Below are 26270 nucleotides of genomic sequence, written 5' to 3' on the forward strand. Positions count from 1 at the left end.
TCTTTTTGTCGCCAGTGGTAGTGTGGCAGGCTGATAAGAATGCAAACTGTGGGTTCTGCGAGTTGGATCAGATGATATCCTTGATCATTAAGGGCCCGTCGCGCATAGCGAAGGAAGACTCGAATGGCTGCGTCCGATTCGGCATTCCATGGCAGGCAAGATGAAGCCATTGATTATGGTTGAGTGCATCGAATGCACCCTCGACTGTTGCGTTGGCATCCTCGAGGGATGTGAAGGAGATGACGGGAGTAATGTGGCGAGCGACGACGGCTAGCTCAGGAGCGACACATTTGAGCTCCTTCCCTTCAACCGGGTTGCCTTGACCGATGGCAACGAAATGTTGGGAGGACGCATCTCGAGAAACCTGCTGTCTTGCATGAACGAGAGTCGCCAAAGTGGGGGTGTAAGAGGATATGTAAATGTCAGATAAATTGTCTCTCCCCTTCTCATATGGTCCGGCTGCATGGAGGGGAAGCAGCATGAACTCAGCAGTGGGACACCATCAGATACGTGAACCAGGGCGAACTTCAGACTCCCTGAGAGCTCGGACTACGGGGTCAACGACATCATTCCAAAGCTTGTGAAGGATGCCGACAAGCACAAGTTGATAATCAGAAGAACCAAACTGCTCTGCGAGTGATTGGAACTCTGAGGAGAATTCGGACACTTCGGCTTGTTTAATGTCAAGTGGAACATGGACAGGATCTCCTGCACCATGGATGATCAAGGTGTTGCAGCTGTGCTGACTAGCATTGACAATTATCACTGGGCCATCTTCGGCCACCTTCTGGAGGTCAGAAAAGAGTGGAGGTAGGAGAAAACACGAAAAGTCAGGGAGCATGCGAACGCGCGAGACAACATCATCCCACTGCAGTAATTTGTCGGATTTGCGAAGATTGGTCTTCAGACTGATCAAACGCATTACAAAGGCGAAAACTCAACTGTTTGAACTCTTCTGCCAAGACCATGCCGGCGTCACCTGAATCAGAAAGTTCATCGAGTGGTGTGCTGAAGCGTGCCAACTGGGTCCAGAACACTGCACGACCTTGCTCCACCAACTCCACCGCAGTGGTCAGCGAACCACAACGAACACTGCATGAAAAAGCATCTGTGGCAAGAGAAGAAACAGCCTCCCTGATGACATCGAAGTGATGCGAAGAAGACGACAGGAAGGCAACTTGCTGATCCAAGAATTTCAGTGCAACTTTATAAGCAAGCAATGCAGATGGGTGATTGAATATTTCGGCGGAGGCCGCCCATGACTTGGCAGCACTAAGATGTGTGCGAGATGCTGCATGTGATAGGTGGGAGAGTTGAGAGTACAAGCTAAATGCTTCGTCAAGGTCACACTGGACGTCCCATTTCCGGAATCTGTCTTGAAGGCTGAGTGGAAGATTGTGCAGAGATGAAGATCGATCTGAATGACCAGGGGGACAGAGGAGTAATGCAGCCTGATGGAGCTTGATGGCCTCGTCAAGGTCAGACATCACGCCCCACTGCTGGAATCTGTCTCGAAGGCTGAGTCCAAGATTGTTCAGAGATGAAGATCGAAGTGAATGACCGGGGGGATGGAGGAGTAATGCAGCCTGATGGAGCTCGATGGCCTCATCAAGGTCAGACATCATGCCACACTGCTGGAATCTGTTTCGAAGGCTGTTTGCAAGATTGTTCAGACATGAGGATCGATCTGAATGACCGGAGGGAAAAAGTAATGCAGCCCGATGGAGCTCGATGGCCTCATCAAGGTCAGACATCATGTCCCGCTGCAGGAATCTGTCCCAAAGGCTGAGTCCTAGATTGTCCAGAGACATGGATCAAAGTGAATGACTGGGGGGACGGAGGAGTAATGCAGCCTGATGGAGCTCGATGGCCTCATCAAGGTCAGACATCATGCCACACTGCTGGAATCTGTTTCGAAGGCTGTTTGCAAGATTGTTCAGACATGAGGATCGATCTGAATGACCGGAGGGAAAAAGTAATGCAGCCCGATGGAGCTCAATGGCCTCATCAAGGTCAGACATCATGCCATGCTGCTGGAATCTGTCTCGAAGGCTGAGCCCAAGATTGTTCAGAGACGAGTATCAATCTGAATGACCGGGGGGATGGAGGAGTAATGCAGCGCAATGGAGCTTGATGGCCTCATCGAGGTCAGACATCATGCCCCTCTGCAGGAATCTGTCTCGAAGGCTGAGCCCAAGATTGTTCAGACATGAGGATCGATATGAATGACCGAGGGGAAGGAGGAGTAATACAGCCTGATGGAGCTCGATGGCCTCATCAAGGTCAGACATCATGCCGCACTGCAGGAATCTGTCTCGAAGGTTGAGTGCAAGATTGTTCAGAGACAAGGATTGAAGTGAATGACCGGGGGATGACGGAGTAATGCAGTCCGATGGCGCTTGACAGCCTCATCAAGATCAGACATGATGTCCCACTGCTGGAATCTGTTTCAAAGGCTTTTTGCAAGATTGTTCAGAAAAATGGATGGATCTGAATGACCGGTGAAGGTTCAACGATACAGCGAGGCACAAACAATGCTCCTGACTGTATCTATAAATGTTGTAAGGTCGCGCGTTGCCTAGTCTGCTATACTTGAGACGACAAGTGCGTTCGACCCTAAAGGGGAAGCGAGTGCAGCAAGGATCTAGTAGTAGGCGCCGAAGGCGCTACTGGTTGGCGAATGCAAAGCACAGGAAAGCGAAGGTGCGTGCGAGGCGTGAGAATGTGCGAAGCACGGGAATGCGTGCGCGTGTATGCGGAAATAAGAGAGAGTAAGAGTGAGTTTGCTTAAGTGATGATTAGACACTAGACAAGAGGTGAGAGATGCAAGCCGAGAGATGTTATATGTGAGGTGCCAAGGAATAGATTTCAACTATGCTCTGCTGGGTAGTCAATGGGTATTGTTGTGGTTTGGTGGGTGAGTAAGTGAGTAATAGTATGTACTGCTGGCGCTTAAGTATGGCACCTAAGCGCTGTCATGCGGAGCCGAAGCACTACCGAGTAAGGTATGTAAGGATATATGTAAGTAAGGGTCCATGATAAAAATAAAGATGGAACAATATGCAAATGTGAGAAATGGAAATATACACACTAGGGAACTTGGTGGACAGTGGATGGATGCTTCCAGATGGCTGGCGCTATAGGGCGCTCAAGCGCGGGAAAGCTTGCGCACATATACATCGTGAAGCGTGGGAAGTTGCGCGCACATTGCGCGATGCGCAGGAAAGCTGCGCCTCATGTGGGAATAGCTGTAGGAAGCATACAGAGTGATGCTACAAGTTCGTGCTGTATACTCCTTGGTGAAAACTGCAATATTGCACAAGGAGAGGCGTGAGTCTCTACACCGGTTGGACGGAAGAGTAATACCCTCGGTTAGTGAATGCAAGCTAATCTCGCTGTGAAAGGTGAGCACAAAATGGAGTGAGATCGCAGTCAATACCTACTTGGGGAGCTGAAACTGCAGTACTTGTACACCGAAGCCTGCCAGTGCAAGGGAAATCATATGGCGAATGCTCAGCGATCCCTAGAATTTAAAGGCGAGCTGCATGACCAAGGTGAGGTTGAGAGTCTGTTAGAGAACTACACGAGGCTGGGGCGTTGTAGCCTGTAAAGTACATATGCGAGTCGCAATTTGAATACATGAAACCGCACTGCAGCTGCGCATCAGGTCAAAATCTCATCCAAATGAACATGAGGGTGACATGATGAGTTTGCTGGCCTTCAATTACATGCTACTATAACTTGGAAATATCTGCAGCCGTGTTTTACCATTAGTTTACTTCAAGCACGGGCCCTTGCCAGCGAGCTCAGGAAAAGGCATCCAAAAATATGCAAGACGTGATTGAAAGTACTATGTAGTCCTAGGCCTTCACTGTGAGTCCGTGACCACTCTCATCAGTAAATTCACACATTTATTGGCGCTACTTTTTTTGGAACATTAAAACATATTTACGACTTATTTACATTTATTTACTTGGTGCGCTATGTTGACAAGCCGAAAAGAAGCGCGTGATAAACAAGGACAAGAAAGCACACAAAAGTAAGTCATATATTCCAAGCAAAAAAAAGTATAGTAAGTGCTAAAAGTATTTATTGCGTCATTTATTGATTAACAAGGCGTCAGTACAGTTCATGGCTTCGAAAACAGTTGATTGCAGATGAGGGAGAAACCACCATTGGACGGATACGGCGCTTAGGGCAGACATAGCGATTCGAGCCAAAGTGAAGGCAGAGGAGGTGGAGGCGAAGGCGGAAGGAGCGGAGACCTTGCCGTGGTTCTGGAAAAGAGTGAGGAGGTGGTTCGAAGGAATCGGGGCGGCCGAACGTGTCGCTCGGCGAGGGTAGTGTGACTGTAGGGCGCGGTGAGTGTTAGGATGTCCTACAATCAACGAGAACTTACTGATAATCTTGATAGTGTCATCTGTGACTGCGATCTGTAAATATATTCAGTGCGAGGCCGATCGGGCCCCCAATATACGTTGTGATCAGCCCTGATGCCCCAATAGACAATGGGACAATGTTCAGCCCCCTCCGATCCATGTTGCTCTCAAACGATCTTCGGGACTCTGCGCTTTTCAAGAATATTAGAAATGCATCAACTCTTACATCAAAGACAAACATTCGCTGCAGTGAAATTTGATGATGTCGAGCACGAGAATTATTTGCTCGAGTGCTTCATTGCCATCATCTTGGCCGGCGTCTACACCACCCTTCAGTAACACCTGTGCAAGGAGTGGGAATGCATAGGAAAAGGTTGCAGCGTCAAACGGAGTTTGCTCTGATAGCGATCGCAGACGATAGAGAATGCGTAGCACAAGAGCTGGAGAATTGTTAACACATCACTTGTTTTTCAGATGACAGGTAAAACCTACAGCTTCAGTACGACGAGAACTGCATTGTTTTAAGTGAGAATGCACTGCGCAATCAATGACAAGTAATGACACATCATAGATAGTGTTGACCATTAGAGCTGACGCAAGCATCTACATCTCACACAAATTGAGAACGTGCACTAGCGCATGGTAAATACACTCACAACCGCAAATAGGTTTGCGAACCACCAGCTTGTGTTGACAGGATGAAGACTTTAATCTCTCAATCCTTCGCATTGAACTGCTGTACATGCAAGGCGCGCTCTTCCGTTTCCATACCACTGTGAAGACGAAGATACTTTCATGATATCTATGACCTTCGTCAATTAGGAGAGTATGAGGACCTAATAGACACGTACAGCTCGGGCGATTGTAGGGTGCGATGCACCCTGTGAGTTGAAGATCTTGGGAAGGAGAAAGTTGAAGAGAGCCAAAAGTTCGGGAAGGTTGTTCTGAAGGGGGGTACCGGTGAGGATGAGGCAATAGTGGGAATGGTAGTATTGTGTGAGTGTCTGCGTAAGTTCATGCGATGTGACCATTGGCAATGGACTGAGGATTAGATTGAAGACCCACCTCTATCATGTGTGGCGGTCAGGACGCTATTTCGAAGGCATGGTGATCAGCGTATTTGTTGACATAAAATGAACGGAAAGTATCAAGGGAATCATAAAATTTGAGAGAGTGAGGAATGTACTCAGAACTGTAGATGGGTATCAGGTGTGCTGCATGGAAGACCGTCTCGATATGAATAACAGCCAGGTTCCTTGAGCCGTCCTCGTGAAAACTTGGAGTGACCATCCACATGCCAGTGTCTTCATTGGGACAATCACCGATCTTCTCAAACCATTGGACGAGGGCGCATGGATACACTTCCCATCTGTGAAAGAAAGAAAAGAAACATATGACTCTCGCAACTTCGAGTCCTCGCATCCCTTCAGCATGTGAATCAGTATTGACGAACACGCAATCATTACACGGGTACCTGTTCCGCCAGAGCGGACATGCACAGATGTGTTCACGTCATATGCCGCCAAAACCGCTTGGATCGCTGGGAGCATAAAATGTTGCTGCAGCGGAATTGAAGACCTGAAGCTTGCCTTTGTGTCGAGGCAAGTTAACAGCTGGTATATCTTCGGGGTTGCGGGTATCATCTGGATTGAGCTGGGAGAACAGAAAGTATCGAACGAGGCGTGGTAGCTCTGGAACAGCGACTTCCTGTGCCAATGCTGCTACTGTCTGTGCTCGTTTTCGCTCTGTGTGATATAGTGGTGAACATCGAGATTGGACATTGCATGATATTACTTACGGGGAGTTTTGGTGAGTGCTACACAAGCGAGCACTGTTGGATCATCAACTATTTCACCGTCATCATCAGCATCCATTACTGGGTGCGGTTCGATGATGACAAGGGCATCTGGTTGCTGTGCAACAGCAGAGACAACTTGCTCGTTTGCATCTGTCGCTATATATTGCTGTTAAGTATGCGAGAAGACGATCACAAAAAGAAACCTGAAACGGACTTACCAATAGCAGCTAAAGTACTTGATAGAATAGTGCCAGTGAGCATTCCCCATGCATCAAAGTCCACACGGGACGCTGCAAGCTTGTCAAGGTGCTGATTGGTCACAAGCATCTGACCAAGAGCATTGTGCCTGCTCGACCACCGCCAGGGCTCCTTTACCGCCTTGATGTGTTTTGATTCTGTAATTGATGAGCACAGTCCATTCGGGGCACCAAAGAGTCTGATCATGTCCACGTAATGAGTCATTGAGTGCTGACGGGGGAGTGAGAAGGTAGGAACGACGATATCAAATATCTTGCGATAATGATGAAAACGACGAAGTGCATCTTGAATTTGAGTCAAGGTATCTTCAGTGACAACGTTGCGCCAGACAAGATAGCAAAATTCTAGCAATGCACGAAATGCGCGCACCATGTCTTGAGGTACGTGACCTTCGATAGCCAGAAGGAATACCTTCATGAGCGCTTTGGAATCGTCGCCCGTCCACTGTTTAAAGTCGCGACCTTGAGGAAATCGTCGTAGACCAGAGAATGATGCTACAGCAGCAATTCTGATTATTGTTAGAGAATATTATTGAGTAGTCAGTAAGGTGACATACCTGCGATCTATGTCGCTCATAATCTCCTCCGACCGTCTGGTCCCGTGCACAGCCTTAAGGTACTTTGCTACCCAGTCGACAAGATGGTCCTTGAAAGCACCTTTAATTATCTGGTGGAGGAGGTCAAACAACAGCAGCTCATGAATATCAGCTCGAGGGAAGTCGTTGGTGAATGGCTACACAAAACATATTAGTCTGGTATGAAGAGCGGCCCGTTCTACTCACGACGAGATCACCAACGAGACCATATTCATCCCACAATATATCTGCACATAGTTCTTCGATCAAGAAGTCATTGTGCTCGCGAGAACAGTACATCCCACCACCATCAAGGTCTGTACGAACTGCGATACATCTACATGAATTGTCAGTACCAATGGATACTGATTACAAGTGCCAATACTCACTTCGGGCACCAATGTCTGACAACGCAAGATAGTACCAGTTGTTCCTCATAATCCGCTATGTAGGGTCCTAGACTATATATGACACGTCGAAAATGACCGTCTCCACAGCACATGACCTCATACTTGGTCATAACAGGTTTTAGGCTGAGAGAATCGCGGATAGCGAACTGTGGAATAGTTGGCGGCGAAACATCCGAAATACATCATCTTTAGAGTGCATCTTGTCGGCTATAATAGCACAGCTCAGATGAGACATAATAAAATATGAACAAACATACTTTTGGGTATGGCGAGGAACCCAATGATGACAAGAGCATCACGGTGTGCATGCTGCACGTTGTTGCATACATTACCGATAGAGGCATAGAGGGGATAGTATTTGTTATTACCAGTGCCCACAGAGACGGTAGTCTTGTCACTACCGAGAATGATTGGGACCAAAGCAGATCCATGTGTTTCCGGATTTTTTGATATGGTGTCCTTGAGAATGTTAGCTATATCCTAAGCAATGCCAGAAAGAGATTGAAGACGTACTGCCTGTTGCCATGCCCAGTCTCCAGACATAAAGTCTTTCCATCGGCGCGTGTCGTCCAACGCATCATATTCACGAAATGGCACATAGTCGATTTCGTCCTTGTACGTAGGGTTGGCAAGTATATTGTGTGCCATTGCATGGGGGTCCCTATACCAGACCTCGAATTCATCGTCCATCCATGGTGGGACAACCTCAGGTCGTTCTCCTAAGTATTGAACAGAAAAAGATTGCCACGGGACATCCCCAAGCTCTGTCGCATCTATGACACTGTGTAGATCTTTGTGATCAGCAAATGGAGGGGTGTCACGGTGTTTCGCAAGGGTCGCAGCCATTAAGTCGCACAAGAAATCCAAATTTTTTGCAGACATATGGCATTTTTTGAATGCGAACTCTGCCGCCTCAAATTCTATTCTGTTGCGATATGGACTCCAATTGTTAGGAGCCTTTGGTGGCACAGGAGTCGGGGGGGTGCCATGAGGCAGAAACGTTCCATCAGCAGCGCATGGTCGTCCTAAGCATATATCTGAGTCAAAAACAAAGTACTGAAACTTGAAAGGAACTTACTGTTTAACATTGAATGGTACGTACGATAGTATCGCTCACTCGCGTCAGTGAATTCTGCATCAGTATGGCTTGAATCCTCATGAATTGAATCAGGGAGTATGGGAGGTGGTGGCTGGGGCGGTTGTGAAAAATCCGGAGGGGGCAGTGAGAAATCTCGAGGGTAGGAAGGTGATCGGGATGGTCTGGGATCATCCTGAGGGGACGGTGGTGGCTGGGGTGCCAATGGGAGGTCCTGAGGGGATGGTCTCGAAGCACATAAAGTTGGGTGAAGTGAGCGCCTGTGTTGGGTAAGACCCGACTGATTTCAAAACCAACACACACATCCTGGAACTGAGCATGGCAGTTGAAGTAGGTGGTGAGCACGACGGGAAGGCATAGTATGTGCTACGCTGAGATGTTGCCAAGGATTTTGAAGGCTGACACATTCAAGATTTGGGGTACAACCCTAATCACCGGTACCGATGTAGTCAAACCAAAATAGTATATAAGGTTTAATTTGAAAATGAAGACTAGATTTGTTGGACACGAGTAAACTGCACCGAAAAGGCTCTGGTGAACATTGATGTAAACCACAATGGAAACACAGTCACGAACCTTGGTCTCACTGCACCAATAAATGAAAATTAGTGTACTATCTCCTTGCCAGAAAGGTCTTGGTGAACATTAACACTTCGCAGGCAAAGTTTGACACAGGAGTGCCGGAACGTATCGATGAAAATTAAGGCTCCCAGCAGCTGAAACAAATCGTGCTAATGTATATTACTGGGTATGTCAGGGTATTTATTCAGAGTCAGCTAGGGCTACATTTTTTGAGAATTGTGACGAAACTCACCTTGTTGTCAGCCACCGTTGGTTCTATTTTCTCTTTCTTCAGCCTTCCGGATCCTCCACCAATACCATGTCTCAGCCTGCCAGCACAGTTCCAAAATGTATGAATACTCAAGCTAAAAACGCAACTCAGCATCCAGGATATATCCTGACTGGAGGCGAAGGTCACATAAAGAGATGTACCAAAGCTCAAAAGGCCGCTGATGACCAGCATGAAAAGGAAGAAAAGGAGGCAAGTGAAATGGCTGTACAAGAAGGATATAAGCGCGTTGCTGTATTTCAGAAAAAAATGCAGACAGACCAGGCAGCTACCCGTGCTGATGTGCCGAAGCCTACTTGTCCCTGCCCACGCCCACGCCCCGTCAAAAAGGCTGTGAAAGACGTGGAGACCTCCAACTTGACTATGGCTGAGGATAAGGCCGTGGGCGCCAATGGCAAGGGTGGTACGGTTGGAGGTAACTTAGCAGCTAGTGCTAATGTCGAACATCCTGAGAGTGATGCAGAGGAGGAGGAAGAGAAACAGGTGCCAGTGGCACACCACAAGAAGGGGAAGAAAGTGTTACCAGTGAAGATGCCAGTGAGAGATGTGATTGAAGCAGCAGATGCTGACATCCTTATCGAATCAACAGTGGCACGTGATGGTGATAAGAAGCTCGATGATGTGTAAGGCATTTATCACTTCTCAACCATGATGCACCAGCTGACCGAAACAGCTTTTTTCTTTTTCAATCTAATGGTCAATGATCATGATAGTTCTGCACCAGGTCTTGACAATTTTGGTGTTGCTGCCATGCGTATCCCAAGTTGGATATCGAGAATTCCTGCTGATTGTTCAAAGTCACCCTCCAACTTGAAAATCAGACCATTCCCATTGCCTTCCGACTTCTCTGGTATCACTTCCTCCTCTAAGCTCACTAGGGGGAGTACCATTAGTAGCGGTGGTGCCCTACTTACGCCCATCAACACTATCGCCAATTCTGGGGCTGATAATGTGGCAGATCATTTTACAACCCTGTTCGCAGACGACGATTTGGCCGAATCAGTCGAGCGTTCTCAAGCCCTTACTCGTATGTCAAAACCCAAGGCTGCTCAGGTGAGTTGGATTATATAGTTATTTTTTTTTATGCGTTAACCGTATTATTAGGGTGTCAAGATTTCTCATCAGGTCTCTGATACTTCGGTTCAAATGAACTTAGCTCATCGCAATGCTAACCCGACTCTCAAACAGCTCGACACGATCCAGCCTGATGATGATTGCGAAATGAATGTTGAGGTGGCTCCCCCAGTAGTAACCCCCCTCGTTAACTACGCATCTGACACTGATATGGAATCTGATCTCGAACCTCCTCCTTCTACGCAGGTTCCCAAAGGATATTATGATGTCGACATCCGCTGGGCTACAGCTCGAGCTCACACATCCTACCCTACTACTCTGACTTCAAGCGTCAAGCGCAAACTCGCGGATTTGGAGGATGACATAATCGAGGACAACCTGCTCGAGGACAACCTGCTCGAGGATGACCTGCTTGAGGACAACCACATTAAGGACCACTACATCGAGGACAATCTCATCGTTGATGATGACTCTATGGCCGATCATGCCTTCGTGATTGAGGAAGACTCAGCCTCGTCTGAAGTTGAATTTGTGGGTCAAACAACGCCTATAATCAAGACCGAACCTGAACCAGTGTCCTTGCGGGTCACTTCTGCGGTAGTATTCTTTGGTGGCTGATGTTTAATCATACTAACAATGAATTATATAGACTAATGTTGGTGTCAAACACAGAGCTCGCGTGGCAAAGCGGGCAAAGTCTTCCGTCGCACACACTCAGAGTCTTTCCAGCATCTCGAGTGTGACTTCTGGTGCTATGAACCCTATAGAGGTGGAGATCCTCCCCCGTTCTGCTTACAGGGTCAAAAACCTTCCTGGAGGTCCCCGAGTTGTAGCTAAGTGGAGTGCCCTGTTCATCCCTACTCTCATTCTTGCTATCGGAGATCAAGATGAAGTGTGGGATCATGTCGAGTCCGAGAAAACTCTCTGCGCTATTATGCAAGACACCTGGGATGTGGTTTATCAGGATATACCCCACGTAGTCACTACTGATGGTCCTGTTATGGCTTTAGTAAGTTATTTTTGATGCAATTCGTATCTGATAATTTTTATTTGTTCTTAGGCCATCCAGCGGCTATCAGAGTGGTGCAACGGCATTGGCTCTACTGCCATCTCGGTACTTACACACTTCATGACATTGCAGGACGATGTCCGGACTGACCAAGACCGCAAAGATTTTGCAAATAACTTACTCTTCGAGCTAGGATTCTTGTACGGGAGCATCACACAGGATGGAAAATATAAGAAACCCTTTCAGTCTGAACTCCTTATTCAAGTCCTTGTACAGCACAGGTGTGCTACTTGGGGCGCTATTGATACCCACAGGAAGCTTACGCATGCCAAGGGTGCTCTTAGTCTTGTCACTGTGGCAGCATGTATATTCACTCTCTCGTCATACTATGACTAACTTGTTTTTTTTGTTCGCATTGCAGATGGAACGTGCCCTCAAACTTATTGGGCTCGAGAACACGCTCATCAGTGAATTGGCAGTCAACAGTAAAGGGAAGGCGGTCAAGGTCCCCCACAGTCTGAACAAAGCCTCGGGCAAGACTAGCAATGCTCGAAAGGCGTTTTCAGACACTAACTATGGTATGGCAACCAGGAATTACATGAAATCTATCAACCACCTTGGAGACTCGGTCCTCCAGGACATCTGGGAACGCACGAAGGATATCGCTGCAAAGAGGCGTGGTGTGCCCCTCACTCCAGACGAGGATTCTGAGGATGAGTGTGCGCTTATCTTCGATATTTGGTACTGTCCTTTTTGTTGTTTTCTAGCATCTCGTGACTGATGATTTTTGATGCTTTTGTAGAGTCAGGTACTACTAGTATACCCACCTGCGTCTCCGCCGCAGTCGCCGCCGCTACCAGCATGTACTACTACTCGTCGTGTTATTCACTTTATTACGCATGTTTGAGGTCTCTTTTTCGCTACTTACCAGTACTTTCATGTTACTTTCCCTCCTTTTTTTTCTCACTTAATCTACTTATCACTTGAAATGCAATGTTTTGTGGTCATTTTCATCTCAACAAGTGTGAAATAAGTGTGAAAATAAGTCACAATAAGTATTACTACTTGCACGACTTGCAGTGTAGGAATAAGTGTAAAGTAATTGTCAAAAAAAGTCAAAATAAGGTTGGAAAAAGTCGAAGTCAAGAGGAGGCACCTACTTTTTCGACTTAAAATCGTCTTGTGGCAAGTTCACGGCAAGTTGGTGTCACCGTTCTTATGCTTGGCTTTGCCGTTCCTTTTCGGGAATTACCCGGCGGCAAGTTGCACAAAAGGAAGGTCAAGAAATGTGTGAATTTACTGATGCCGCCTGTTGGCGATGTAAAAATTGTCCAATCGAGCTTGGACTCTCAGAGTCCATTGGTGGTACTAGGGTGATGCTCAATGTTTGATTTAGTAGGAAATGACTTGGACGTACGGGTACCATGAGGCCGAAGCAAGTATGCCTAGATCATGGAGGCTGTGAATGACACTGGCAGGACACGCCTACATACAGCGGATGAATGGCATGCCATGTGACCTAACATGCGCCCCGTGATACACTTTTCCAAACACTTAATAAGCAAGTAGTACCAAACAATGAATTATGATTCTCCACCGGGTCGTCTACAACAACCCTCATGAGCGAGAGAAGACACGGTGAACGGAGAGAGCACCGCTCAAGAGATAACCATAGGCGAAGTGGTAAATGGTCTCCGTTACTCCTCAAAGATTCTCGACTGACCTTCTGTGTCAATGTTGATTACCACGCACTACGTCGGCTGTGCTGGTAATGGGGCGACAACGCATTCACTCATGCTCATATTCATAACATGTCGTGATACGCATTCTCCGAACAGGAGGAGATAGAGGATGGAGTCGTTCAAAGTCACCTGAAAGACGCAGCCACCATAGCGAGAAAGAAGACAGAAGGTCTCGTCACACTAAACGTTCAAGGTCCCGGAGTCCATACCGCTCACACAGTCACAAGTACCATGATGATACGAGAGACAGAGGAAAGGATGATCACAATGTGAGACACTTCCTGTCTTTTTCCGATGTTGTTTTAACCTTACTGTAGGACCGAGACAAATACCACGAGCCTTCCCAGAGTCGTGGACGAATCAGAAGTCGTAGCGTCGTACGTTGTCGTCTCATTTTTTTTTACTGAGTTGCCATTGACATTTGAAGATTTGTGCATAAATGCATTGTAGACCGCTGAACATCGACGCCGATCTCTCTCACCTTCGGCAAACTCTGCTGCATCTATGTCATCTAAGGAGCGTGGTGGCAGTAGTCGGCATAGGTTGCGGGGGAATTCGCCGAGTCACCGATCTCGTTCTCGTTCGGATAGTCGCGATGTTCGCAAGTCCAAGTCAAAGCATCGAGAGAAAGATCGAGACAAGAAGTACAAGAAACATAAGGACAGGGATAATGGAAAGGACAAGGATGAAAGGCGCAGCGTTCTAACAGGCAAGAAGGTCAGTTTTCTTTGTCCAGATCCGGGCCTCAGACTCTCATATAATTGTCTCAGATCAAGTTGAAAGTTCATAAGGATGCCAGAGATCTCGAGATGGACGCCAATAGGCAGAACTTGTTGCAGTTCTTGAATTCGACATGCGAATAAGACAATCATGTAGTGTTACGGGCACCATTCGATGTTCTCTAGCACAGTTTTCTGCTTTATCTTACAGGCTCTCAGAATGCCGGCAAGCCCACGCACGGAATATTACATAAGCACCCCTTTCTCCAATGACGACTTCAGTTTTGATCTTTACTTGTCTCCTTTGGACTATAGCCTCATCATCGTCAAAACCCTCGACTTGAGCCCACAATGATGCTCGATCCACTCAATGCTGTCAGAGAAGATCTCAAGGAGAATGGTATCATTCCAGATGTTATCCCTGTTGACCCTCCTTTCCATCCCAAGGCTCTGCTCGTCGTGACCTTCCCCACTAGCCAAGAGGCTCTTCTTGGGAACACACTCACAAAAACAGACACCGCTGACGAACCAACTGTTGCGTTCACTCCAATGCAGGTGCCAGACCAGACCGATGAACCCACCTATACGCTCGTCATGACAGACCCAGACGCACCATCCAAGGAAAACCCCAAATTCAGAGAGTGGCGGCACTGGGTGGTTAGTATTATCATATACTGCAAACTGTCTATTTACTTTCATGTATAGGTCACTGGCGTGAAAGCTCCTCCGACGTCAGCCATTGAGACAGACAATCTTGATGCACAACTCACCAAACCCGCTGTGACGCCCTATTATCCTCCCACCCCTCCCCCGGGAACTGGCAGGCATCGTTATGGTGATTCAACTTCTGTTATAGTCGCTATATGTGCTGATGATAGCTGCAACAGTGCTATTGTTATACCAGGAGCCTAGTGCGGACTTCTCGATCCCTGCCGATGCCCCGGAACGCATGAACGAGGCTGCAGATAGAAAGAACTGGAATGCAGCAAGGTTTGCTGACAAGCATGGGCTGAGGCTAGTTGGGGTCAATTATTTCGTTGTCGTGGGGGAGTAAGATGTCCCAAGCGAGGCGGCTTTCCTCGAATGGCTGAGGTGATGCTGGGATGTACTATACTGATTGAGATATTTTACTTTTAAAAGTTTCGATGTAACAAACTTCAATGCGATTCGATGATGCCTCTGCTGAAGCACCGACGTTTGCTGGTCAACTAATATCCTCGTTGGAATGAAGGCCGGTGTCTCTGAGGTTAACGTGAGATGGAGGCCATTGGGTCCTGGTAGGCATAACTGTCGGTTCTATCCTGAAGTTTACATTAATTGTTGAGCCCAGTCTCTATCCTACGAAACCGCTGGATGATATGGGGTACGTATGTGTCTGGGGTGCAGCCACTTACCCGGCCGTGCGGCATTAAGTTGACGAGTAAGAGTGCGACACGGCGGAACCGGATATCAGGCAGCGTGCGCATGATGAAGAATTATCCTGAAGTCGCACCAGCCTGAGAAGTCCGACTGGAATCACTCTACAAAACGCCGTCGTACCGGGTCATTTGTGTTCGAAAGGTGGTTATCATGTACTTGAACGCCGCCCTCGACTCGTCTCAAAGAAATTCAGGCATGTGCATAAGTACTTCAACACAATGTACTATACATATAGGGTACCAGTTTCTTTGATATCTGCTGCAGCTGTTAGAGACAACATTCTGATCGTTGATTTATTTGCACGCTGAACATTCGAACCGCCCAGATCCCGATTGTTCATATTGATGTCCTACCCAGGGCATTCGAACAAACATCACCTGCCAGAACGCAATTCAAAGCACACCGTACTGAGATGCTAAGGAGACAATAAGGCTGAAATCGACGAAACTACAATTGAATTGCAGTGGGACTCTAGGAAAGTAAACCACGAACATCAACCAAATAGATCGTCTCCTGTAGCAGTGTATGGCATACGGAAGTATTCAATCAGATCGCGTACAAGGCAGCAAGAGGGAAGCTTCCAAAAACATGAGTTCAAACAGGATATAGGCTAACAAAAGAGTGTTGAGTGTCATGTCACAGTGTCAATGTGGTCATTTGCGGAGCACATGAGGATCCACAGCTGGTGACAAAATTAGTGATTTCCACAACTGGCGCCACGAGATAGGATTCCCCTGCGGCTCCATGAGCTTACATCCAGAAACCAAGAATGAAACAAAACCTACGAGGTCGCGAGTCATCAAGCAGAAGCTTCCGTCAGTTTCATCGTAGCAGAAGTTCTCGAGCTCGATCCAGCCTTTGAATGCGATATTCCGCTTATCATACCCGCCTACGCGCAACCGAAGGATCTCCCCTCGTTCGTCCTCACCGGTAGGTCCGTCTTTGTGTTTGACACCAAGGGCAGTCAAGGATTCTTTTATGAGTTGCATCATGATCCCTGGCCCAAGAGAAGTATAAAAGCGAGTAAGGCTAGGTGTATATCTGCGACCAGACTGTGTTTGTGACTAGAGGGAACAACGGATTCAAAATGGAACTGAGATGCGCATGGGAGACATACGAATAATAGAAGTGATTGGGTGAACTGGGATTGATGAGTTGCAGAGAGCATGATATCGTCTCCATCTTTATCTTTGCGAGTTTCGCTACATATGAACTGAATATCGGCCTCGTGATGATAATCCTGGAAACGTACGTAATATCCGGCATCGCATAGTTCAGATCACCGTTCGCCCTCAAAGACTCAGCCAAGTGGTCTGCAAGCGTGACAACCCCTTGCTTCGCAATTTGACTTGGTCTTCTGCACCACGGGTGAGCGAATACTTCGGCGAGTGTCATACGACCCTCTGGCTCGATGGTTAGCAGACCACAGATAAGTGCTGGTGGGCATATCAGCGCGCATGATCACGAAAGCGCATGATCCTGCTTACATAGGGCTTCTTCTTCTAAACGATTCCAAGGGGGCTCATTAAATAACTCGCCCGTGATATACTGACAAAACTCTGAGGATTGTGCTGTGGATTGATCCCAAGGGGTATCTGGGAGGGACGTTAATCTAAGAGTTTATGGACATGATTGGAGTTTTGACGGACTTCCTGCGAGAAGTGTGAAAAGAATGATACCAATCCCCCAAACATCAATGGGCTCTGCTTCATACGGTGTTTGGTAGTGAACCTGGAATCACATCGTGAGCGCTATCCGAAAATATGTAAATATGACGCACTTCTGGGGCCATGTACGGCAAGCTGCCACACAATCCGTCCAAATGTCTTGTCTTGCCGCTTTCCTTGAGTTTATAGATTGCTGCGAGGCCAAAGTCTGATATCTTGAGGGTACCAGCTGCATCAAGCAAGATATTTTCCGGTTTCAGATCACGGTGGCAAACTCCTTCGCGATGAATAAAGTCCTATGATTCGAAAAGGTTTCGTCTCACTTGAATGTGGATGATCAGTGTTGGTATCTCACCATCCCTGCCAGTAGCTGGCCGAAATAGTAGTGTGCCACATCCTCTCCAATCCCAACATCCGGCGCTGATGAGTCACGAGTTAATGATTGGATACATGATCGGTCGACGAAACGCACCGATCTTGTCGAAGAGGTCTCCTCCTGCAGCAAGCTCTAGTAGCATGTACATTCCAGGGACATAACAATCTTTGTACTTGCGCTCCACCACGGCAGCCTGTAGAAACTCCAGGACATGCTTGTGCTTGAGCTGCTTATGAATCTTCATCTCCTTCTCGACAATCTGGCGTTCCTTGTCGGTAGTCTGCTCCTTGATGAATATCACTTTGCATGCTGCCACTTGATGGCTCTCTATATTGACGGCTCTGAACACGGTCGAGAAGGTACCTCCACCGATTTGTTGAATGAGCTCATAACCTGCAAATCAGTCATGTCATTTGTGAACCTGACCCAATAAGAGAGAGAACGTACCTGAGATTTTAGGGTATTTCGGAGCCATGTTAATACAAGAGGTCTCTGTCAAGCGCAGAGACCAACGATATTAATATACATGATGATTAGTGGCTCAAACAAAGTTGCGTTCCTTTGTGACGGACGCGAAGTGACTATCAGCACGTGCTATGTGACACACTTATACATACGTTGCGCGCACTTTTTGGTTGATTCTGACGAGTTAGATCAGGTTGGACAATGAATGATACCGCAGACTATTCTAGATGGGGTCGAGACAGTTGATTACAATATTGGCAAGGATGACGGATACATGGGACGAGGCAACATTGATATCATCTATATAACATTGTTACATAGCCGAGACTCGTTTCGCCACGGTTCTGCCGGTTGTAACTGACAGAACTAACCCCAAGTAGTTCTTCCCCCTATACTAGCGACAAACGAGTCTGGAGTCGTCTGCTGACGAGCTGATCCCCCAACCAGAGGTCGACGATGAAGTTGATGAATCTAAATCCGAGAACGGGTGCACCACTACTGTATGTACTCGTTTATTGTTTTCCTTGAGTCTCAACTAAGACCTGTATTTAGCTTTCAAAAAGCGAACGCACAGCGGACGTTAGGACTATATTTACCCGTTTACCTGATGGGTGGGTGTGTACACTATGCAAGTAAGTGGTCCATATTGTTTTTGATATGTCGTTTAATAACTTTCAAACAAGGGCCGCTGGTGAACCAGTGCAGAAGCACACATTTCGTGGAGGTACTTCGACACTTCGCACCCATATTGTCTGTTACAAGAAGTCGCATTTTCAAGTCTACAAGGAGCGTTGTGACGCCGCAGGCATCACAATGCACTCTCGTGCAATCCCACCTGGAGAAGACGACATCATGACACAATCACAATCAACTCTCGATGGCAAGCTTGTTTGCAAACCACCTGCGTTCACCAAGGAAGGCTTGCTTGAATATATCATGGAACTTATCGTGACAGAAGACAAGGTACGTTGTTTTTATATATATATTGTATCAATTTATTCACATCACACCAGGCAATACAATTAATTGACAAGCCAGCATTTCAGCGTTTATTACAGTATGCGCGTCCCACCCTAACTGAAAAGGACATTCCGCATCGCACCAAGTTAACGGAAACAATCAAGTCTCGAGCAATGACTGTGGTCGAAAATATCAAGGAGCGTCTAGCGGTGAGTCTTGACCTACTTATATTATGGCATCAGTCTTACAATATTTCATTAGCATATTGACAGTGCGGTGTCCATGACTTTCGATTCATGGACATCGATAATCGGCGAACCATTTTTTTCGGTTACTGGACATTATATTTGGAGCCCTGCTGGCAAACCGCTGCAGTGGGAGCTGAGAAATGAGCAACTTGATTTCATGCGGATTGAAGGCAACCATAGCGGCCACAACATCAGCAATATACTCGTTACGACGATAGATAGGTATGATATTCGCAATAAGGTATGTTTCCCAGAGTCTGGCTTCAGCTGTGGATTGACTTCGCTTGCATAGGTTGGATGGCTGACGTCGGACAATGCCTCAAATAATGATACCGCTATGAGTGAAGTAGCGAAGGCCATAGATGCAGATGGTACCCACTGGCTTCCAGGTCCCCGTCGCATCCACTGTCAAGAGCATATTTTGAATCTTGCAGCGCGACATTTTGTTGACGGAGTCGCACCCACCCCACAGGCAACCTTACTATGCAAGATCCGTCACGCTATCGATTATGACGAGGATACTGACATCACCAGCTTAACTGAACAACTTGCAGCATTGGAACACGACCCTGAAGCTATTGTTGAGGATGGTTTTGATGTCGGCGATGCTGTTGGAAAAGCATTGGCACTCATTGAACAGGTAAAGTCCTCTCTTTTTGTCTTCGAGTTCTCATTGACACAACCAATAACTAGATCCGTAAATCACCGCAAGCTCAAGCGTTTTTCAAGAAATCATGCGAGGAAGAAGGTGTTGCCGTTCGTGAGATTCTGACATGGGTGAGAACACGCTGGGCTTCCTTGTTCAAGTGCCTCGAGCGCTTCTTGTCTCTTCGCCTGGTAGGTGAGATGTACAACTGCCGGTTTAGTATCTAACATCTTTCAGGCTGTCAACCGCTTCACTCTACTTGCCGATGAGAGCCATGAGGTCCCAAAGTTGCGCAACAAGTCATATAGTGACTTCAAGCTTGATCAAGCCGACTGGAGGAAGATACGGCTAGTGCATGACGTCCTCAAGGTACTTATTTGTATATCTGTTTTTATTTTATTTACTGATTGTTATAGGAACCTGCAACTGCACAGCAATCATTCTCGTCGGTCGCGTACCCAACAGCCTGGCAGACTATACCTACACTAGAGTGTCTCGCTAGCGCATGGGAGACGATGGCAAGAAATCCAGAATACGCAATAATCGCGGATGCCATTACGAAGGGTCTCAAGAATGTTGAGAAGTACTACCAGAAAGCTAGTGACTCGGATGTCTACTTTATCTGTCTAGGTAAGTATCGAGTTTTTGCTCAAGTCCATGTCTCATTTTGTTACAGTTCTTGACCCCAACTACAAGTTAGCATATGTTGAACGGCGATGGACTGAGATGAAGGTCGCGGATGGGAGGGCTCGTCTTCAGGCGGTGGTGAGTACTATTCAACCTTAAGTATCCTGGCGGTCTCTAACTTCAGATGGATGCTTAGTTTGACAAATATTATCAAGCGCCTCCAGCCCCAGGACTGCAACCCAAGGAGCCATTGGCCATGTCAACAACGAAAGCTTCAATTTGTTATGGTGCTTCCTGGATGCGCGACGCTATCATGGAACGTCAAGCTACAGACCATCGCACGCGCGATCCTCATCAAGAGCTCTCCGCATACCTTACTTCACCATTGGAGGAGACGGATGACGTTGTCGCGTGGTGGGGTGTAAGTCAGCCCTCAAATTCATTGTTCCCCGCTTACATCCTTGATCAGTTACATTCAATGCAATATCCAATGCTAGCTCGTGTTGCGCGTGATTACCTGCCCATTCAAGGCAGTGCAGTCCCATCGGAACGCGCTTTCTCCAGTGCGGGGATCACATCGACTCTGCGCCGCAACGCCCTCGCACCATCCACATTCTCTGCGCTACAATTAATGAAGGCAGCCTATAAGAATGGTCATGTGTCAGCGGCAGTAGAGGCAGAAGAGTACGCAGCTGGTGTGTCATTAGCCTAGCTACCCAATGTCATGTAGATGTATTGTGAATGTTTTTCCTTGCTGCTTGAAAAATTTGCGGTTCGGTTCACGTTCGGACCGCAAAAAAACCGAACCGGACTGTTAAGAACCGTTCTTGATGGTCCGGTTCTGGGTTCGACAATTTTGTAGAACTGGACCATGGTCCAGTTCTCGGTTCTCGTCCAGGGCCCTCTGAACCGGACCGAACCGGACCACGGCAGCACTAGTCTGGACCACAGAAGCTAGTTTTTGAATTGCTGAAGATATTGGGTTATAAATACTCGCCTACGACAAGGTAGAGCAACGGAGACGATGGAAGGTGAAGAAGCAAGAAAACCGACTGTCGACTGCCTAAAGTAAGATGGTGCTGGCGGTCGCCAAGCCGCAGACGGTCCTTCACAGGGGACAGCAAGTCGCAAAACAGGAAGTTCAAGAAATGTGTGAATTTACCGCAGGTGACAACTATATGCAAGTTGGAGAAATGCGCCACTTTGCACAATATTTTCCCTACCAGGTGGGACGTTGTAGCACATTTCCATTGATTTGATTTTGCCACGACGTGTCATTAGGTTACACGAACAGACCAGACCAGACTCATTCCTCCGTTAATGCCACGCATGCCGTATTATCGTGTCCATTTACTCACAGCTCAAGGATGTTGAGTCACGACCACTCGAAAGAACGGCAAACGTTGGCCGTCAGACTCGCCGACCAATATTTGTCCTCCAAGTGTATAAAGGCAGCTAGAAAGTTGGCATAAAGACATCAAATACCACTCGCCTTTTGAACCTCCTCACCTGAACAGCATGCACGCTTCATTCTTTGCCGCCAGACTCGTTGTGCTTGCTGCCATCGCCTTAGCTGTTTCTGCTCAGGCTGAGAGTCAGTAATACTTCGAGATTAGATGATGCCAACACTTATGATACGTCTAGGTCATCTTCCCGAAGGTTGTGACCGTAGTGTAACTGTTCAATCTGGAGATACATGTGACAAAATCTCCGCGGCACACAGTGTTTCCACGTACGTGCAATCATGTGCCTTCCGTTCACTTTTTCATCGAATGTATGCGACAGATACCAGCTGGCGGCAGTCAACAGCAAAATCATTGACAGCGGTTGCGATAATTTGGCCATCGGAGAAGTAAGATATTTTGATGTTCGAAAAACACTTGAACTCATCGTCATAGGTTATATGCCTTGGAATCAAAGACCATGATTGCAAGGATACCCATGTTTTGAAGAGCGGCGAAACGTGCCATAGCGTTGCCGATGCGGCTGGTATCCCGGAAAAGACGTTGCTCGCGAACAACCCGAACGTAGGCTCCGACTGCAGTAGCATATATCCTGGCGAGGTGAATAAAATGTGATTTATCGGAACCATTGCTGATAAAAGGATTTCAGGTTCTCTGTACTGCGAAAAAGGTCTATGTGAAGGCCACCTAATCAAAAAGCTGAAAGTGGCGAAAAGGAATTGCAGATGTTCCTAATTTTGACATTAGTACATAGTAGGCTGAGCGATATGTCAAATGCATCACATAGCATTCGGATTCAGACCTTCAAGTCTTTCGATCGATATGCAAGTCTCCTTACTCGAAGACGAATACGAGTCCGCAGGGGAGAGTCGCTATGGGGAGGGCTCAGGGAAGGAAAGGCTCGGATGGCAAATGAGGACACCCGGGTGACTCGTGCGGTGTATCATAAACCTGTAGAAAGTTTCTTCGAAAGAGAACCAAGAATTTGTTGCTCTGAGCAGGCCCCGAGTCGGCAAGTCGATGAGTACTCTCGGTGGCAGTGGAAAACTGATATATGACCATGGTGAATGATATGTTACGATTCGTACAGTAATGGACGTGCCAATTTAGTTGCTTTATCGTCGTACTTCTGAAAAAACACTCGATCAGTCAATAGTAGATGAAGCGAAAGAAAATGACATCCCTTGTCACACTGGTCATTCGTGTGGTATGTGGTCAACAGAATGTTGGTTTTCATGATTATCTACACTCTAAAGATGTTTTGGTGAGCAGGAAAAGCACGAAGAGTGAAATTTTGAAAACCCATGCTGAAATTGAGACTGGCGGAAGCCGAGAACCGCGGGATCCCCATCAGCTACCGGGAATTGCTGCAGTCGTCCCTTAAGTTGGTTGTCAAAGCGACTTTAAGCAAGGTGGGTAGAGAGCTCCGAGTCCCGAGTCGGAAGGATGACGTACTGTTGCTATACGAAGTTTGTGTTTGTGAAGTAGTACATATACTCATACGGTAATTCACAATATTCACATCCTTATTGAATGCATCATGCAGATCCGGGACGAGGCGACTCGATCGATCGATGACTCCATTAGAAATCTTGTATACATAGTCTACATGACCCTATAAAGTTTGACCAGTTCCTTCTCCTACACTAGTGGTACTGATTTCATCTTTTTCCAGCCTTCTCCGTTGTCCACCTCGGGAGGGCCCCCACATAAACTCGCGACCAGCCCGTCTAATGAGGCAACGAGTCTAGCCCCCACAGCATTCGTCCCCGGATCACCCCAAGGCTGTCCACTCGTAAATTAGATCTACCGGGTAGGCGTGATACGACGTGTCATATTAAGCTACACGAGTAAATTTTCACCAAGTCTATTGAACACGTCAGATCAGACTCATATTCCTCCGTGAATGCCGCGCGTGCCATATATGATGGTGTCCATTTACTCACAGTCCAAGCATGCCAAGTCGTGACGAGCCAAAAAAACGGCAAAGGCTGGCCGTCAGGCAGCGTCAGACTCGCTGACTGGTGTTCATCCTTCAAGTGTATAAAGGCAGCTAGAAAAGTCGACTTGAAAGCATCAGACATTACTCACCTGTTTCTCAATCTCCTCATCTGAACAGTATGCACGCCTCATTCTTCACCGCCGGACTCGTTGCGCTCGCTGCCATTGCCTCAGTTGTGTCTGCTCAGAGTCAGTAATCCTTCGAGTTTCGATGATGCCCACATTTATGACAGCAAAACGTCTAGGTATCCTCCCCAAAGATTGCGACCGTAATGTAACTGTTCGAGCTATGGATACATGTGATGGAATCTCCGCAGTACAGAGCGTTTCAACGTACGTACAATCAGGTGTCTTCCATTCACTTGCTCATCGAATGTATGCCGCAGATACCAGCTAGCGACAGTCAACAGCGGAACCATTGACGCCGGTTGTGACAATTTGTTCATCGGACAAGTAAGACATTTCGACATTTGAAAAACACTTGAACTCATCGTCATAGATCATATGCCTTGGACTCACCGGCCAGGATTGTGATGTTACCCATGTTATGGGGGCCGGCGACACGTGCCAAAGCGTTGCCGACGCGGCTGGCATCCCGATCAGCACTTTGCTCGCGAACAACCCGAACGTGAACAGCGCCTGCGATAACGTGTACTCTGGCGAGGTAAATAAAATATGATTCATCAAAGCTCTTGCTGATAAAAGAATTTCAGGTTCTCTGCACTGCGAGCCAAATCTATGTGAAGACCGCCTAATCAAATTGAGCCGGATATGTATTCCTTAGAAATTGATTTGAGCAGGATGGCAATATTTAGAATGACGTATAATCTGGTTCTCTGAAAGTAAGGGAGAGACAATACGTACCCTTCAGTCATTTACACTGTATGTTCCCAGGACAGATAAATGCGTACTGAGCTCCCTAGGTTAATCTCAACCTGTCTCCGTGAGAGTAAGTAACACTGGGGCACACATTGACCACTTACTCAGCGTGTAGACCTTCGTGTGCTTCTATAAGCGCCTCCAGATACTGTGGATATTTGCTACCCACGTGTAATTGATGGATGAATTAGGAAGGGATAGACATGGTGAAGGTAAGTTGGAACAAAGCAGGAGGATGCATGTGGGGCGACCCACAGAGATGTGATGCGCCTCCGCACATCCAGAACGGGGACACCCATCTGTCTTCAAGATCATATCCATGTGAAAAACAAGGGTGATCAGTTAGGCACCTATGTCCATAACCAAAAACGTCCCGATCATAGGTTTGGTAGCTTCAACACGGACAAGTAAAAGTATGTCCCAGTGACCAACTCGCGCTTTCAGACGGAACTTGCGGCTAAAGGAGCGAATTCTCAATGTAGTGTGTGCATAAGAAAATACGAGGTTGGATGGAGGAGCCAGATATGGTTGTGATCCTAACGGAATCGAGTGATTGGACGTGGGACGGTCACCATTTTCTTGCCAGGAGGTCAAGAAACGTACGCAGGAACAAAATCTTCCGGTTGCCCGTGCTGTTGACGGCTTCCCTAGACGCCAAATGTACTGCCTGAGGTGTAACCATCCTGCCAATACAAGAGAGCTCAACAACACTAGAATACGCGAGTTTCTTTCTTCGTGTCCCAGCAGTCTGCGAAGACCTAGGTGCCATAGCGTTAACATCCTCATATTCCGAGCTGCTGAAATTGAGGGAAGGACCAGAACCAACTTGAAGAAGCAACTGATGGTTGGCAGGGCGTCGAGAGGCTGCGGTGGACTGGATTAAGCTGATAATACGCCCTCACCAACATCCTCGGTAGTCAATGGACGCCAGCGCTATCATAGTGAAAGAAGTAGAGAGCAGCGATCCCGCGGTCATCCGTTCAGGGTGGGCTCATTCTTTACGAATAAGTTGTAGGAAAGAAGCTGAAAGTGGCGAAAAGGAATTGCAGATGTTCCTAATTTTGACATTAGTATATAAGCCGAGTGATATGTCAAATGCATCACATAGTATTTGAATTCAGACCTTCAAAGCTTCAAGCTTCAAGCCTTTCGACCAACGGGTAAAACTCCTTACTCGAGGACGACATCCGCAGGACAGAGGAGGACTCGGAGTTCACCGGAACTCCGACACCCGGGCCCTGAATGGCTCATACGGTGTGTAAAGTTCTTAAAAGAGAACCAAGACTTGAACGTTTTGAACAGGCCCTCGGAGTCGATGGGCTCCTCGGCAGGCGAACCTAGGCGAACACTACCGTGACAGGCGTCGGACCTGGGGACTCGGAAGTCGACCCTCGTAACCAACATAGGTGAGTCGCCTACCTAATGGATCAAGCACATAATTCATGATCGATCACTGTCAATTCAGCTGGAGGCCGGTCATGCTGGCGAATCGTGATAGGTTGTAAAATATCATGATCGCCTTGGGAGAATTTTAATACGCTTGCCAGATAAATTTAAGCGACTTCGATGGTCTGGACTCTGGATCCGTCCCATCGGCGCTGCGGGGTTCG

The 26270-nt window shown here is 47.3% G+C and overlaps 12 protein-coding genes across 12 annotated transcripts; 7 read left to right on the forward strand and 5 right to left on the reverse strand.

Moving 5' to 3' along the window:
• Positions 1-5: 5 nt before the first annotated feature.
• F5147DRAFT_819133 (uncharacterized protein) lies at positions 6-2021 on the reverse strand (the record flags this gene model as incomplete). Its single annotated transcript, XM_041443631.1, has 4 exons — positions 6-459; positions 511-908; positions 943-1792; positions 1829-2021. 4 exons carry the CDS (start codon positions 2019-2021, stop codon positions 68-70), a joined length of 1833 nt encoding a protein of 610 aa, XP_041287861.1. The 3' UTR covers positions 6-67.
• A 60-nt stretch (positions 2022-2081) lies between these two features.
• F5147DRAFT_778659 (uncharacterized protein) lies at positions 2082-2425 on the reverse strand (the record flags this gene model as incomplete). The annotated part of the gene is made up of 2 exons (XM_041442159.1): positions 2082-2300; positions 2366-2425. 2 exons carry the CDS (start codon positions 2423-2425, stop codon positions 2082-2084), a joined length of 279 nt encoding a protein of 92 aa, XP_041287862.1.
• A 297-nt stretch (positions 2426-2722) lies between these two features.
• F5147DRAFT_656861 (uncharacterized protein) lies at positions 2723-4344 on the forward strand (the record flags this gene model as incomplete). Its single annotated transcript, XM_041434159.1, has 8 exons — positions 2723-2777; positions 2803-2917; positions 2958-3021; positions 3095-3330; positions 3433-3554; positions 3859-3873; positions 3995-4039; positions 4202-4344. 8 exons carry the CDS (start codon positions 2723-2725, stop codon positions 4342-4344), a joined length of 795 nt encoding a protein of 264 aa, XP_041287863.1.
• Positions 4345-5462: 1118 nt separating this feature from the next.
• F5147DRAFT_747730 (uncharacterized protein) lies at positions 5463-8265 on the reverse strand (the record flags this gene model as incomplete). The annotated part of the gene is made up of 9 exons (XM_041439978.1): positions 5463-5803; positions 5909-6124; positions 6414-6943; positions 6992-7167; positions 7217-7346; positions 7399-7542; positions 7590-7626; positions 7677-7892; positions 7929-8265. 9 exons carry the CDS (start codon positions 8263-8265, stop codon positions 5463-5465), a joined length of 2127 nt encoding a protein of 708 aa, XP_041287864.1.
• Positions 8266-8310: 45 nt separating this feature from the next.
• F5147DRAFT_532432 (uncharacterized protein) lies at positions 8311-8771 on the reverse strand (the record flags this gene model as incomplete). Its single annotated transcript, XM_041430103.1, has 2 exons — positions 8311-8444; positions 8498-8771. Coding segments are annotated over 2 exons (408 nt in total), but the record flags the coding sequence as incomplete, so codon positions are not given.
• A 624-nt stretch (positions 8772-9395) lies between these two features.
• On the forward strand, positions 9396-12229 carry F5147DRAFT_656863 (uncharacterized protein; the record flags this gene model as incomplete). The annotated part of the gene is made up of 9 exons (XM_041434160.1): positions 9396-9988; positions 10079-10418; positions 10470-10970; positions 11089-11448; positions 11500-11553; positions 11581-11729; positions 11763-11796; positions 11870-12167; positions 12216-12229. 9 exons carry the CDS (start codon positions 9396-9398, stop codon positions 12227-12229), a joined length of 2343 nt encoding a protein of 780 aa, XP_041287866.1.
• Positions 12230-13034: 805 nt separating this feature from the next.
• F5147DRAFT_718277 (uncharacterized protein) lies at positions 13035-14217 on the forward strand. Its single transcript, XM_041438696.1, has 5 exons — positions 13035-13131; positions 13287-13459; positions 13508-13567; positions 13641-13907; positions 13961-14217. Exons 1-5 carry the CDS (start codon positions 13068-13070, stop codon positions 14051-14053), a joined length of 657 nt encoding a protein of 218 aa, XP_041287867.1. The 5' UTR covers positions 13035-13067; the 3' UTR covers positions 14054-14217.
• Positions 14218-15103, forward strand: F5147DRAFT_718280 (phosphatidylethanolamine-binding protein). Its single transcript, XM_041438697.1, has 3 exons — positions 14218-14566; positions 14615-14744; positions 14797-15103. The coding sequence occupies exons 1-3, from the start codon at positions 14261-14263 to the stop codon at positions 14961-14963; spliced, it is 603 nt and encodes a 200-aa protein (XP_041287868.1). The 5' UTR covers positions 14218-14260; the 3' UTR covers positions 14964-15103.
• A 435-nt stretch (positions 15104-15538) lies between these two features.
• F5147DRAFT_718281 (kinase-like domain-containing protein) lies at positions 15539-17912 on the reverse strand. The gene is made up of 10 exons (XM_041438698.1): positions 17819-17912; positions 17468-17764; positions 17351-17415; positions 17109-17291; positions 16978-17059; positions 16816-16923; positions 16581-16764; positions 16446-16530; positions 16114-16392; positions 15539-16062 (listed from the first exon to the last, which is right to left on the reverse strand). Exons 1-10 carry the CDS (start codon positions 17844-17846, stop codon positions 15982-15984), a joined length of 1392 nt encoding a protein of 463 aa, XP_041287869.1. The 5' UTR covers positions 17847-17912; the 3' UTR covers positions 15539-15981.
• A 3630-nt stretch (positions 17913-21542) lies between these two features.
• Positions 21543-22513, forward strand: F5147DRAFT_718289 (uncharacterized protein). The gene is made up of 6 exons (XM_041438699.1): positions 21543-21622; positions 21676-21772; positions 21827-22049; positions 22103-22169; positions 22216-22380; positions 22430-22513. The coding sequence occupies exons 3-6, from the start codon at positions 21934-21936 to the stop codon at positions 22469-22471; spliced, it is 390 nt and encodes a 129-aa protein (XP_041287870.1). The 5' UTR covers positions 21543-21622; positions 21676-21772; positions 21827-21933; the 3' UTR covers positions 22472-22513.
• On the forward strand, positions 22421-23214 carry F5147DRAFT_718305 (uncharacterized protein). The gene is made up of 4 exons (XM_041438700.1): positions 22421-22511; positions 22583-22827; positions 22883-22909; positions 22964-23214. Exons 2-4 carry the CDS (start codon positions 22801-22803, stop codon positions 23162-23164), a joined length of 255 nt encoding a protein of 84 aa, XP_041287871.1. The 5' UTR covers positions 22421-22511; positions 22583-22800; the 3' UTR covers positions 23165-23214.
• Positions 23215-23828: 614 nt separating this feature from the next.
• Positions 23829-25021, forward strand: F5147DRAFT_718310 (uncharacterized protein). The gene is made up of 7 exons (XM_041438701.1): positions 23829-23970; positions 24027-24114; positions 24168-24234; positions 24281-24445; positions 24495-24623; positions 24676-24724; positions 24776-25021. The coding sequence occupies exons 1-5, from the start codon at positions 23901-23903 to the stop codon at positions 24534-24536; spliced, it is 432 nt and encodes a 143-aa protein (XP_041287872.1). The 5' UTR covers positions 23829-23900; the 3' UTR covers positions 24537-24623; positions 24676-24724; positions 24776-25021.
• The last annotated feature ends 1249 nt before the right edge of the window (positions 25022-26270 follow it).

The sequence above is a fragment of the Suillus discolor genome, assembly GCF_016758755.1.
Source record: "Suillus discolor strain FC423 chromosome Unknown F5147scaffold_74, whole genome shotgun sequence".
NCBI classification, from domain to species: Eukaryota; Fungi; Basidiomycota; class Agaricomycetes; order Boletales; family Suillaceae; genus Suillus; species Suillus discolor.